The 14,478-nt window shown below is 40.2% G+C and overlaps 1 protein-coding gene across 1 annotated transcript in view; it reads right to left on the bottom strand.

The window, feature by feature from the left end:
• The window catches only part of UBE2W (ubiquitin conjugating enzyme E2 W), a 42,898-nt gene extending 30,820 nt beyond the window's left edge, over positions 1-12,078 (bottom strand). Inside the window, exon 1 of the mRNA XM_082308703.1 lies at positions 11,982-12,078. Within this exon, the coding sequence (XP_082164829.1) occupies positions 11,982-11,996 (15 nt within the window). The 5' untranslated portion in view covers positions 11,997-12,078. The remainder of the gene's footprint in view (positions 1-11,981) is intronic.
• Between the last annotated feature and the right edge of the window lie 2,400 nt (positions 12,079-14,478).

The raw sequence follows: 14,478 nt of genomic DNA, 5'->3' as shown, positions 1-14,478 counted from the left end.
TTCTAGAAACTTGTAGCCCTTCAACACTCTTAATTGTCAGAAGTCCTTCTTTATTTACAGATGTCTAGCTGTGTTAAGATACGCATCTCTAAAGTCAATACCATTATTACTTTTGCTTTTTTTCTTACCATGAATCAAGAATACCTTTTTTTTCATCACATACTCAAGTTGCTTTCAGCCTCTCAATCAGATCCTTTACGTCAAAATACAAGCTAGTGCAGCTACTCACTTCCACAATAACCTCCAAACAGATGTTTTCTATACATTGATATGCTCTTGGGAGCTGCGCTTGCTGTATTGTTCTTTTCATACCACAAGACCATCTTTCTAATGTTTCTGCTAACCCATCATAAGATTTCATATAGAAGCTCCCTTCTTGCTTGTCCTTGTTCTTGTGAAAGAAAATACGGACTGCAATCATGGAGTTATTTACACAAAGGGGGAATAAATGAAGGATGGACAGGCAATCTTAATTTGATATTTTCCTTATTTTGAGAGAGGATTTTATGCTTAAACATTCTTTTAATGTAACTTCCAAGTAAACCAAAACTGAGAAGTATCAAAGTGGTAAAAACATTCACTATCTAGAAGGAAACAGAACAGCAAATTAGGAAGATCAGAAATCAAAGACTGTGTAACATCACAGTCCTTCAATTAAAGGAATAACCAGCTGCAAAAGGCAAAGAGTAGTGACATAACTAGTTTACACAAGTATTTTCAAAAAGGTGTAAGTCTTTGAAACCAAGATTACTCAATTCACCTACTTCTACAGGAAAGGATGATTCAAGGATGAAACTAAAGAACACAGCTTAACACTGATCCAAATATCAGTTCCAAAAGAAAGTTTATTCAAGCAGTTGAGACATGACTGACATAGCAATAGATTGTATTCTGTTGCTAATTCTGTCAAATAGGATTTGTGCAACCCCTTCAGTTATCCTCCACAGATTTTCTGAAGTGTCAAGCTCATAAGACTTCTCAAAGCATATGGAGCAAAGAACACAAAATGAACTGGGCGTCAGTGGAGTAAAATTCCTGCTGGCTCCCCAGGCAGCTCACAACAACCTGTATCATTTCAATCCTGATAGATGGCACTCACTGTCTGTCATGGTTCAAGTTAAACACATTTCTAAAGCCAATAGCGTCTAGCACCTTTACTAAGCAAAAATACACACTCTTCTTTCTCCAAAATGGCACACACCTTACTTGGCTACTTCTGGAACTGCTGTGGTAACATCTCAAATGCCACAGCTGAATTCTCACTCGTGTTGATACCTTGTGAATCATATAAGGAAGCAGAAGGCAGGGCAGAAGCACATAAAAAGATGCAATATGTGAAAAGAGGGAGAGGGTAGCAATTTAGGACAGGAGGAGATTTGGAGGTTGGCAACATGAGTATTTCAGAACGCATCTACTAGAATCAGATAGTTTGGTTACTGTGCACCATTGAGCTAGATGTTATATATCACATAAAATATTTATTAACAGATACAAAATTATTTCACTGGTCTCTGTGTCCCTGTCAGCTACCCCAAAAGGCAATAACCTATATTCCTAAAGCATATATGACGATATCACCATCACGTTCCCCAAAACCAGGGATCTTTTGTCTGATTCTATCATAAACAAGGACTGTACCCATGGACAGACAGGTAGACAAACTTTAACCACAATCCCCCACAAAGAAACAGTGCAGTCAAAGGTATTTTCCTCCCCCACCATGAAAACTTATCTAGCTCTTGTAGGTGTGTGAAAATTACCTTTCTCAATGCCTTTAAAAAGGAGTATCACAATATCATGTGTCTATTTCCAGTTCTAAGCCCATTGTCCGAACTCTTACAACAGCTTTGCCCCTCCCTCGGAGAACTGGAGCCTAGAGAGTTCAAGTTTACAAAGCTATATGCAAACACAAACATGTGTACAGTGAAAAAGTAAGGCAACCTTAGTTATAGGGGTCACTACCAAGTACGAATTATGTACATACAGCTGAGAGCAACTAAGATAGCCAATGAACATTGTTTCAGTTAACGCATTATACTTCGTAATTGGAGGGGGCAAAGCATACATACACTCTTACATTGTCTCTGTTGATTAGCAGTAAAATATTAACACCATAATCCAATCAAGTTCAACTGTGTGCCCATACTCCTGGCTTATTATCCATCTCCTCAGAGCTGAAAATACAAACTTTATAAAGGTAAAAAAATACAAAGAAAAAATTGAAAAAAGATCAATGCATATATTCAACTGCCTTATCTTTGCAATTCTTGATTAATCCACTTTTGGTGTTTCAAGAAATGCTGCATGAGATGTGCTATGTCTTAAATGGGTAAACTAAATGATGATCTATCTTAGTCAAATACCTTACCAATGAACAACCCTTAATATACACTTGAAAGTCTATTTTAGAGACTTTCCTTTTTTTTAGAGAAAGGAAGGAAGAGAGAGAAAGGCTGAGCTGATTAAACCAAAAGGAGATTCAGTACACGACCAGATATATTACGGGCAGTGGTAAGAGTTTGGTAGAAGACAGGTGGGGGAAAAGCAATTTTTCTCTACCAGTAGAGCAGCAGAAACCTACCAGTAGAGCAAGGAGTGGAAAATGAGCAAACAGATTCCTTTCATTTCTGCTGGAGGAAATGTTCCATCACCACATCTTCTTTTACCACTAACACAAGCGGTGATGGGCAATTAAGCTGGAATGTGGCAGCAACTCTACTAGCCATGCTCAGTTAGGCAGTATCATGAGGATATGAAGAAACTGAAAGATGGAACAGTGACTTCACAGACTAGGAAGCATAGGTGTCCAAAATATCTGCACTTGAATTTTCTTAGAAATCTTCTTTTCCGTGCACTCAAATTCCCTTTTCTTTGTTGCGACAACGTAAGAAAGGAGTAGCCTTCCAAGGCCAAGACTTCCTAGACATTGTAAACTCAAATCTTAATCTGGCTTGGAGATCAAAGAGGAAGAAAAATTAACTCATAAATAGTTAAAAGTTAAAAATCAATCCCACAGGGGCTCCACTCTTCTATTTTATGCTGGTAAAGCTGCTGCACCCTAGGGAGACCTAACAATATTTCTTCAGTAACTACTAATGATTCTCTTCCACACCTAAAGACTGAAATGTACCCAGCAAACTGTGTTAGCATAAAAGTACTGTCAGTCCTATGATCAAGTCCTGGCAAAGAATTTACATTTCACTTACGAGCTACAGGCTGTCACCTCCTCCCCCACTCAAGTTACAAAATGTTTCACAAAAAACATCCTTTTTGTTTTGAAGAAGTTTTTGCATGCAGGAGACAGATTACTTTTTTTCAAGCACTGCCTCACTGAATGGAGGCAAACAGTCACCTTGTACCAGAACAGGAGTTGCTGTTAACAGGCTCCAACAACACTGTTGTTGCACCACCACCATGTTGTTTCATAATGCAAAGCTGTTACTAGTCTGCTAGTACAAACTACAGGCCTGAGAGAGTAAGATCAGTAACAACTCTATTTTCAGTATTTTGGTTCTTCCATTCACACATTTCTTACTGAAAAGCATCTCAAATCCAGAACATGAAGTTCTAAACACTGGGTAGATAGTCCTGCTTTTCAAACAAAACTCCTCTACAGAAAAAACATTTTTAACAGTGTAAGTAATGCTGGAACTGATTGCATGTTACTCTCTAATTAGAAACCTAACTTTAAATACCAAAAACCTCTCAAACAGAAGAGAAACAAGATTAAAACCGGTGACATTTAAGAAAAAATTAACTGCTACAGTCCATCTTGCGACTTAAGAAATCTAAAGAAAAGATGAAAGAGACAGTTCCTACAAATTAAAAAAATCCTTTGTTTCCTAATCAATCAGAACATTCAAGAAAGCCCCTGCAGAATATATCCCATTATTCAGGTGAAATCATTTCGCCCAGACTCCCAAACTCATAAGCCACCTGTATACTTGATTATCACAACCATTGGTGAATTTTTCCTAATCAAAGTTCTTACGGTAAGATTTAATCAAGGGCCAGAGGAGGAAAGAAAGATAATTGACTGGATGTGCCCAATTAACGCTTCAGCAGGACACATAATAAAACAGCTTCACAAAATACTCTGTCCATACAAAATAATACCAGGATTTGAATTTGAAGAATTGTTTTTCAGTTTTATCTATTTTTGGCTGAATGTCAGGTTTTCAATCTGTACTGAGAATGCAGAACCAGATTAGTCTCCTCCTTCTCATTTCTAATAAAACATGTTAACATCTGGCAACCCAGTTCTAATGTTATTTTCCCAGACCAATCCATACTTCAAGTCCTGAATATCAGGCATTTTATACATTTCTCTCTTTTTAAAGGAACCAAAAGGCAATTGCATGAATCTTTTAACGAGCCACTTACAAATAAGTTTCCACCACTAATCTTTTGTTCTTCTGAGCATTTAAAAATTTCATTAGGTTATGCATTGGGGGGGTGGGAGGAAGGACTGTTGATTTCTCAATTTGATAACAAAATATTACCTTCACATGCTCCAAGATGTTCTAAAATATTTGACGGGAAGGTCAAAGCAACACAGTCCTCTTCTAAAGGGAATAATATGCTTGACTTAAACTCACTAAGAGACAAGATCAACCTGAAATCAGAACTACAGTATAATTAAAGATAAAACAGTAACTACACACACCACACTCTGTACTCCACAGTCTGAAAAGCTTTTTGCCAGATAACCAAATTTTTTTACAATGAACCTTTCATTTTAAAGCAAATTAAATGAAATCCAGTAATGAGAAATAAAATGAAACTGACAGCTAGTCATCTGCTTTATAAATGGAGTCTTCAAATGTACCAACACCCAGCACAAGCCTCACAGTACTAAGAAGTCAAACACAAGTAATTTTATCTTTTAAGGACAAGAGTCTGACATTATTTGAACTGCTTCAGTTAGAGGAATGGATTTACGATAATAGCAAGGGCTGGCACAATGAGGGCAACCATACATCTACCAGGGAATTTCTTATCCTTATAAAAACCATTCCAAAGATTGATAACTGAGAGAAAATGCTGTATTCTGACAAAAGCCTTTCAGAAAGAAAGGGGCAAAATGTTGGAAGCTGCAAACTGTAACAAGATTTAAATACTCATCAAATCCATATCCCTAAATATGACAGGGAGAGAATTTCTAACTTAGGAAACCTCAATCCATTCACTTTCCTTGTCCCTTCTCATTATTGGCCACCAATTTCTAATCAAGAAGAAATACATAAATCTGTGTGAACAAGTAGCATCAAATCCCATAAAGCATTTTATTCCAACAGACTTTTAGAGACAGTATTTGCTATACTCTAGTAAACTATTATCAACATTTATTGGCATATATATACAATTTTTTTCTTGAGGCTGATCAAGCAGTGTTTTAGCTAAGTTGAATAAAAAAGATGACAAACAACTTTGTGTTTGTAATCGCCCAAGGAGAAACAGTTATTTTTTAATACTGCGTATGAAGGAATGAATAGTGAGCATGCTCAATCAGAGCACTAATTATCAAAAATACGGTGTCTCGCATTTCCTGCTCTACCACCGTTAACTTCTGTCCTTTCTTTTCTAACACATTAATGCAGCTCCCAGGGAGGCAAATGATGGGGTTCCCTCCATTCTTCCCCTGCCACCCCAGACTGATACCTGGTTTTCATTCCAGTGATTCAGGTTGCCTCAGAGGAAAAATAAACAAAACCAAAGGAAAAAAAAACAAACCTGCAAAGGCTGGCACAGATTCCAGAATACCTTTTCAAAGCCCTCAACTATCAAAAGCAGGCAGAAGACAGGTTACCTGACCTTTCTTCTATCACAAAATATTGCTTACTGGCTCTTCTTATTCTAAAGCATTTAATCTTTATTTTCATTTGTTTTTAAACAAATTAAGTTATGACAGGTTTAAATGAATATGTAATATTGCCTCTTCCTCCCTTCGAAAGGCAAAAATGCAACCCACAGTTGACAGTTCTGTCACAGTCCGCTACTTCAAAACCATGCAAGATGAACAAAATTTTTCGCTCCAAGTACTGAGTAAAAGACCTTCATTGCCCTCTTCCCCAGTGAGAACTTGAGCCTGCAAACCGCTTGAAAGCTCATCTCTTGGTTGTAAACCAAGGCTACATGAGAGACATGATCATTATACCAAACACATTTGCATTGGTTGAACACAGCCATAACTACGGGTAAGTTGAAAGGAAGCTGGGCCTTCCCTCTTTCATATTAATACGGGTAATTTAATCACATAACCTCTGGGAGTATCCACCAGTACAGCCTATACCTGTATAATATATAGTGAAGATCCTTTACTCAGAAAGTCTTAGCTTGGTAGAATTTGAGCAAACAATTAAAAAAAGTGCTTGATCACTGAGTTTCGCACATTGTTTGAGCTAAGCTGCTTTGGCTTACTTAATTACAAACTCACAGAGCTTTCCAAGGGAGCAGTTTAACAAGACAACATTCCCTGGCTTTTGCAAATCTATTGTTTTCTCTTTTCCCCTTCTCAGAGCTTGAATAGCTAGGCCTAGAAGCAAGTATAAGACATTACCAAACTCTGAGCAAAAAATATTTACAATCAACCGGAATAACTATTCTTTACAATAAATATCTGTCTGCTCTTATTTTCCTGGTTTAAATCATGCACATATTTATGAGATATCAATGTTCAATGTGACAAGTTGAAAGCATTCACAATTTTCTATATTTTAGCTACATAGTTGGTCTATTTGGAAAAAAAGATCTACGGAAAACACTCAGGGACACTGGTTTCAGTAAATTTGTCTACTACTGCTTTCTCTTTCGGAAGTGAATTCTTCCATTCTAGCTCAAAAACTGTGCAGTTGCTGCACAGCAAAGTGTTTCCCAAAACCCTATTTATACAAGCAGATACAAAAACAAGGAAGAGAGACTCCTTAGGGCCTAAAGCCATAACTTTGATTTTATTTATCTTTAATGACTTAAGTCTTTAAAGACTAGAAATTTTAAACTTCACTTGATATTTAACTCACTTTAAAAGTTTATTAAAAAAAGCCCCACGATTAAACGAAATCATCTTGGTAACATAACCATAAATTTTGCATTTATCTTATTTTACAGTAGCATGGCTATGTGCCAAAACTAATATACCACATATCAGTACAGACTGATAACTGAAGGTTACATAAAGGACTAACAACCTCTTAGTGGACATGAGAAACGCTTTTTACTCTCCACTCATTCTGGTCTCAATTATCGTACTTGCATTTTTCAGTTTAAAAAAATGATTGAAATTTTTATCTTCAACAGTATTTCACCAATGGCACCACTAAATACTTCAAGTTGTTACTAACTACCAATAATTTCATTGTGCTTATATCCCAGAATCGGTTATATAATTCCAGTAAATACTCATTTTCTTTTTATTTTTTAAATATTTTATTTGAAATAACACAAATAGCATCCTGTACTGTGACATGTAACATTAAGGAACACATGTACATCACTGTTGAAGTTCCAGTTGACTGAAAACTTTTCTCCCTTAAGGTTGGGTTTGTTGGGGTTTTTTTTGAAGATATATTAAAAACAGTTTAGAATGTTTCCCTGGACAAAGCTGTCAAATAAGTAAAGAGAAAATTATTTCCAAATTATTAAATAAAAATGCTGCCAATATTGAAGAAAGATTAAGCAATAAGGAATTGTTCTGAGAACAGCTGGAAACACAGAGCTTGCACTGAGGCTACAAGAGCAGGTAAAGAATAGAACCAAGGAAGTTTAACCAAAAGTTGGCATATCCAGAATATACTATTTTCTCATAATTTAATTACAAGGCAATTTTTCTTGATATTTCAGTGGCTTGTATACATTTTCTCCCATCCTCTACCCCACTGGCTGAAAACACTGGGGCAAAACTTATGGGAAGCTTCTGTATTACAACTGGTTTGTGTTTTGTGATAAAAGTTCCTGGTAAGCTCAAGCTAACACAAATTCTGCATTGACATCTAGCACAATTATTTTATTAAATGCCTGTTTAGACATACATTTTGAAAAAAATATTCTACTGCTGTAACAAGACTTTTCAAGCAGCACTTTTTATTTTGATGTGTGCATGTATTTTGATGGCAGCCCACCAACATGCAGTTTTCAAGGGCAAAAAAAAAAAAAATCCTGATAACACAAACGCATGGTGAAAGCTAACATTCTACACTCTTTACTAAAGCTGTTTGTGTCATTAATTACATTAGCTCTGTATTTAATCAGGTTTAAATATCTACCTGTACAAATTTCACGTGTCTAACTTTAAAGGAAAGACCAGAGGTTATTTTGGTGATAAAACACAAACCTAAAACTGTTCCCATAAATGTGTTTGTGAAAGCTGTTTAAATATGTCCAGTCATAAGTCAGGGTTTGAAGTAACCTGGTATTAAAAATGAAAGGAGGGGAAAGGTAAAATGGTAGTAACTAAAATGTCAGCATTACAGATAAAGCCAATCTTTCGAGTTTAAAATGCAAATAATTCATATCTGTGCATTGAGGGAAAGGCCTTAATTATCTAACACTTTGTACAGCAATGATATATTTTCCATGCATTTTCAGCTGAACTTCCTTGGTTCTATTTTTTACCTGGGCTTCTATTCTTAATGCAAGTTCTGTTTACCAGCTGTTCTAAGAACAACTGTTTATCGCTTATTATTTCTTCAGTATTTACCACATTTTTATTTTATCTGTAGCTTTAAGACTTCAGATTACTAAAGATGCTATACCAAATTTTCTAAAGCAAATCCATTCTATTCACTTGTTCTACACTACTTACAACTTTTCAGAATACTTTTCAGAATTTTTTTTTTTTTTTTTTTCTTTTCAGGAAAAGTTGCACAAGCTTGGGCTTTTTCTGGGAAAAATGTTGAAAAAAATGCTCTTCCTTCAAGGTTTGTTTGGGGGTTTTGTTTGTTTGTTTTTTAAGAAAAGAATTATCATTTGCTTAAAGTTATGCAAACCAGGTTTAAACTAATCTAGCAGTGTCAAATTAGCCACCACTTTAAACAATACAATGGTTAGAAAAACAAAACACAGGATCTTGTCAACATTGGCTTCTATTTTTCTAGAAGAAAAGCATTACAGAAAACTACCATTAAAGAATGTCCACACAGACAAAGATCACAACAAATTTAAACTATGCATGTAAAGGTTCAAACTCCCAAATTTTACAAGTTACTATGCATCAATTGAACCGCAGTAGCTCTTCAGGTTGATTTTCATTGCCAGTGGCAAAAAGAGGTGATTTGTTACAGTTTCAAAGCTTGCCTTGTAGGCTGACTAAGAACAGACTAATAAGATAACTCTAGCTTTAAGTTAATCAGAGAAATTTTAGTGGATCTGTAAAAATAAGATGTAATTAACTTAGGGCATCATACATTGCTGTATAAAATTACAGCAGTTTAAGAAGTGACTAAAACTTATTTAATGTACCAATATATCATTCTTATCAGAAATATAAATAATACTGCCATAATGGTACAGTGATAGGCTACTGGTATAGGTAGAGACTGCAATAAGTTGCACAAACATTTCAGTTAAACATTAGGTATTTAAAAACATTGTACGTAACATAAAAAGGAGACATCCTTTTTCTGATTAGGCAACTTACACATTAAATGTTAGCAGTCATAATAATAAATTAAATGATCCTGAACCGAAAAGCACCTAAAATTATATACAACAGCTTCCTTTGTAAAATGTTTTTCACATTGAAGATTTAAATTTTAATTAATAGAAGAATTCAGAGCCTTGAAATCTTGCTCACCTGGGAAGGTGTCTACTACTGAGAAACTCACTAATTTTACAGTTCATTTACTAATTTTTCATTTATGCTTCCTGTTTATTTAAAAAAAAAAATTCCCAGACAATTCCTTTTGCAATTTGCTAAACTACATTACTAAATTATTAATTTACTAAACTCAGGAAAAAGTCATCGGAACACTATACAACTAGCAACATGTAGACCAAAAAAATTCCATAAATTTCCTTGAATCTCTCATCAAAAGACACCAGAACGCCATTAAAAAAAAAAAGTGTAATCTTACAGCTGGTATTTTTAAAATGAAAGCAATTACTACACTAGACTTACAATAGCCATATTTTCAGGGAGTACTACCTCCACACATAACTTATCTTACTTTTAGGCAACATTTGTCACATGTATCCTAAAAAAACTCATTTTATTTGTAATCCTTATTTCCCCTTTACAGAGTGAGCAACAGGAATGAGGGTGAGGCAAGCTGTAGAAGGTCATTTACTAGGCCAGAGACAGCAACACAGTACAGGTTTGCAAAGTCCCACAGAGTGCCTCCTTCAAGTTTCACAACTGTCATTTCCCTATAGTTTTCACAGAGTTTTGTAAGAGATTCTACTAAATAATTATTGCCTCTATTTTGCAGTTATGCTTGTGGAAGTCTGAACATTAAAAGAAGAGCACTACAAAAATGCATTTGCCAGATAGAGCTGATAAAACGAAGGCAGATTAGACTATCTGTCTAAACTACTGCTAAATGAAGAACATTCTGTACAGTACCTTCAAGTTCTTGATCCCATTTCATTTCAATAACGCAGAAAGACGCACCATGGGGTTTTTATGTTTCTAAACTTCATGAGCAGAATTTTGACCCCATAAAGTTCAATGCTTTGACATTTAAACTCTTTTTAGCTATGCTAAATCCAGGCTATCAGGACAATTAAACTAATTTCATTCAGTTTGTACACTCTTTCTTGGCTGTTCCATTACTAGTGACAAAAAATATAAGTTATACTCCACCAAAATGAAAACAAGAAAGAGAAAGCAGCAGTTTGAGAAAGAAAACAGAAGTGCTAGATCATCCAGATCTAAAGCCAAAATGGAAAGCTGCAAAAATTCAAGGATAAGAAGGGCAGTTACAGGTGAAATAAGGAAAGACAGGGGCCACTGCCACAAAACCCAGCGACCTTTTCTCCTGCCCCAGTCACAATAAATCACCACCCACTTGGAGCAGCACACAGTGAAAGCGATCCATTCTTCCAGAGCAATTTCTGCAGCTACTATTTAAGAACTCCTTCGGAGAAGGTATGAATAAATAATTCAGCTGGAAATACCTGTCAAGCAGCAGGATGTTTCATGCTACTGTACCTACGGCAACCCCATCCAACCAAGTAAAACCAGGCATTGTCTCTCCACGGACTAACACCACTAACACCATTTTAGGGAGAAGGAGGACCCCACAGGCACACGGCCTGGGACAAAACTTGCCTGTCCCAGCCCCCCCGTGCCCAAGAATTACAGCACCGTAACCCCAGAAACGCCCGGGAAGATGGAGTTGTTGGTCACATCCTTCGACACCGTCCTCACGGTGTCACCGGGGGGGGTCTCCCCGACCCCCCCCCGCCCCGCTACGCTGCGGCCACACCGCCGGGGGACGGGGACGAGCCCGCCACCTCCCACGGCGGCCAGCGAAGCCTTGACCCCCTCAAACCCAGCCGGGGAGGGGGAGAGGGATCCCTTCGCCCTCCCGTCGCCTCCCCAAGGAGAAGGGACACCTCTCCCCGAGGCAACTCGCCCCCCCGGCGCCCGGTGCCTCCCGACGCCCTCCCGCCTCCTCCCCCGCCCGCCATCCTGCCCCGCCCGCCCTCACTTGCGGCTCCCTCCTCCCCCCCCCGCCGCAGCCGGGCCCGGCCTCGCCCCTCACGGCCTGACCCTGAGGGTCTCAGCTCCATCCCGGCGCCGGGCCGGCAGTACTCTGCCTCCCCCTGCCCGCCCCGGCCCCTCCGGGCGGCCGCCAGTCCCCCTACCCCCGCAGCCGCGCCAGAGCCGCCGCGCAACCGGGCCCCTCAGCCGCTGCCCCAGCAGCTGCTCCGCCCGCACGGCTCTCCGGAGCGCACCATCACGCACACGGCCGGGGGAACGGCTCCTCCCGGCTCCGGGCCGGCGCCCCGGCACTGCCCCGGCTCCGCCGCAGGCTCCTCACCTGCATCGACGCCATGATGGATCCTCCCCCTCCCCTCTGCGCCGCCGGCCCGGGCCCACACAGACGCAGCGCCGCGCGCCCGTCCCCTCCCCGCCCTCCCCGGTCACGTGCCCGCGCCGCCGGCCGGGGCGGCCGCGCATGCGCGGGGCGAGGGCGGCGCGGCGGGGGCGGCGGGCGGCCGGGCCGGCCTCGTCCTTGGGCTCCCGCCGCCGTCCCTCCCGCCCTTGCCGGCCGCGGGGGAGGCGCCTCGCCGGCTCGCCGCGCCCGTCGGGGGGCCGCCCCGGTGCTGCCCTGCCCCTGCTCGCCCGTCGGCGGCGAGAGGACCGCGCCGGGCTGCCCTTGGGGCGGGGAGGGAGCCCCGTCGTCCCCCGCGGTGGGAGCGGGCCTCAGGGCCGGCCGTCACCGCCGCCGGCGGGCGGGAGGGGGCTGACCCCCCGCCCGCCTCTCTGTTTGTAAAGGTTTTTTAGATCTGCACGTCCGGAGTTTTTAAGGGATTTAGTTAATGCCGGGGGTTAATGCGGGCTTCCCGCACGTCTGGCGCGTCCTGGCGGGAAGGTCGGATGAGGGAGGCCCGGCCCGGCCCTGCTCGGCTCCTTGGGCTGAGATCCCCCCGGGAGGTCTGCTGGGAGATCTGCTGGGAGAAGGCCTGCCTGCGACCTGGGGCGCTGAACGGGTCTGCTGGCGAGGGGAGGCCTTTCTCTGTGCTGCTTTGTCGTGCTACTCTGCCACAAGTCTTCCGTCTTCAGATAATCTGATTTTTCTGCAGCGGTGGTCTGGTGGAGGATCTATCCAAATTAGCATGGGTATATTTTAAATCGGAGCATTCCTGGATTCTACATTTTCCTTTCCTGGACTGGAACATCCTCTGGTCTTTGCATTGGATATATTTGTGGTAACTGTGTAGGTAAAAATAAACTAGCACCACTCACTAGAAGCAACCTGCATGCAATCAATAAATTAAGAAATTTGCAGGAACACCTTTCATAAAGCAGTTATTCCAGCTGTAGTATTTCAGACCTAATGGATCCTCAAGATAAACCTACAAAATATTTTTCCAAAGACAAACCTATAAAACTCATAATCCTAGCGGATATGTAAAACCGAGGATTTAATAGAGATACTGATTTTATAGCTCATTATAATCTCCATCTCCCTGCTGATCTTGCTGTACATTCCAAAAATGTGAGGAGTACCTTTGTCCACACGCAGATTTTCTGATGATGCTAAAGAATCCCCTTGGGTCACTTCTGCTCCATCGGTAGCACCTGATTTTTGCTTCAGAGATAGCCTGGTACACATCCAACTAAATTATTGAACAATTGGTCTCAGATTGTATTTACCTCTGAAATCCGTTTCTTTAATTGTAGACCTAAAGAACGGTTGTACATCTGAAAGCCTGCCTGCTTTCTTTACCCATATTGTTTAGTGTGATGCAAGATACTACTTCTACCTACAAGCTTTACCTTCCCATATGTTTTTATGCATCCTCAACCTTGAGCTAACTGGAGGAAAACAAAAACCCAGCAAAACACAGCATCAGCTTTTAACTAGTATCCAGCATCAGCAGTGTTGCCAATGTTAAAGTGAGCATACAAACTTCTGGGGTTTGCTTAAAGGTGAGAACAGAAGGCAGCAGGAGTATCCGTGCCCTGTAAGGTAGCTGCAGAAGGGAACGAGGCTCTTGGCTTTGCGGGAATTTGCGGATGACAGAATTGAGTGTGCGTCAGTTTTTGAGTAGGAAAGGAGACTAGCCTATCAAAAATAAGGATGGAAAAAGTATTGTGATGTAAACTGAACCCTATACTTTTTGTCCTCTAAATTCAACCTCAATTCTCAGTCACCAGCAATGGGCTCCTGAGGCTGTGCAAGCTGGCATTGCTCTACTGACTTCATTTAAATAACACTTAAGTCAGGAGAGTCTTTATGTGTGTGTTTTCCCTGGAAGTCAGTATTTATGTAGTATATGATTTTGCAACACCATTTAGGTTACAGAGGATTTATTGCATTAAGTGGACATTTAGACCTGGTAGAGGTTTCTTTTTCCTGCAGTTATTCAGAACTAACTTAGGCTGTTACAGCATTAAGTGGAACGTCGCTATTTCTGTTTTACTAGCTGTTGTTTTGCATGATACAAACATATGTTTATCCTAAAATACATTTCTTAATGCCATATGCCACAAAGATAGCAAGAACATCAAGTTTAAGCAACGGACATGTGTTCGGCTATAAACATGGACATATTGACTATCCATGTTGATGTAATCACAGCAAGATAAAACTGATTTCAATCCATTATATTCAGTTTCTTAACCCTGTTCCAGAAAACCCTGTTCAAGGTCAGGAGATATGAAAAGGCATAAGCTTACGAATGCCAGCGCACTTCATAGACTCCAAGCTGGTTTTGCATGGAAAGGTCAGCTTTGTAGTCTTAAGCTAACTGTAATCAGTACAAATTATGACTTCTACTCTGTAATAAAGAAAAATTATCTCTGGACAA

Source organism: Platalea leucorodia (genome assembly GCF_965183815.1).
Source record: "Platalea leucorodia genome assembly, chromosome: 1".
Taxonomy (NCBI): Eukaryota; Metazoa; Chordata; class Aves; order Pelecaniformes; family Threskiornithidae; genus Platalea; species Platalea leucorodia.
This window is presented reverse-complemented; position numbering and strand designations above follow the sequence as displayed.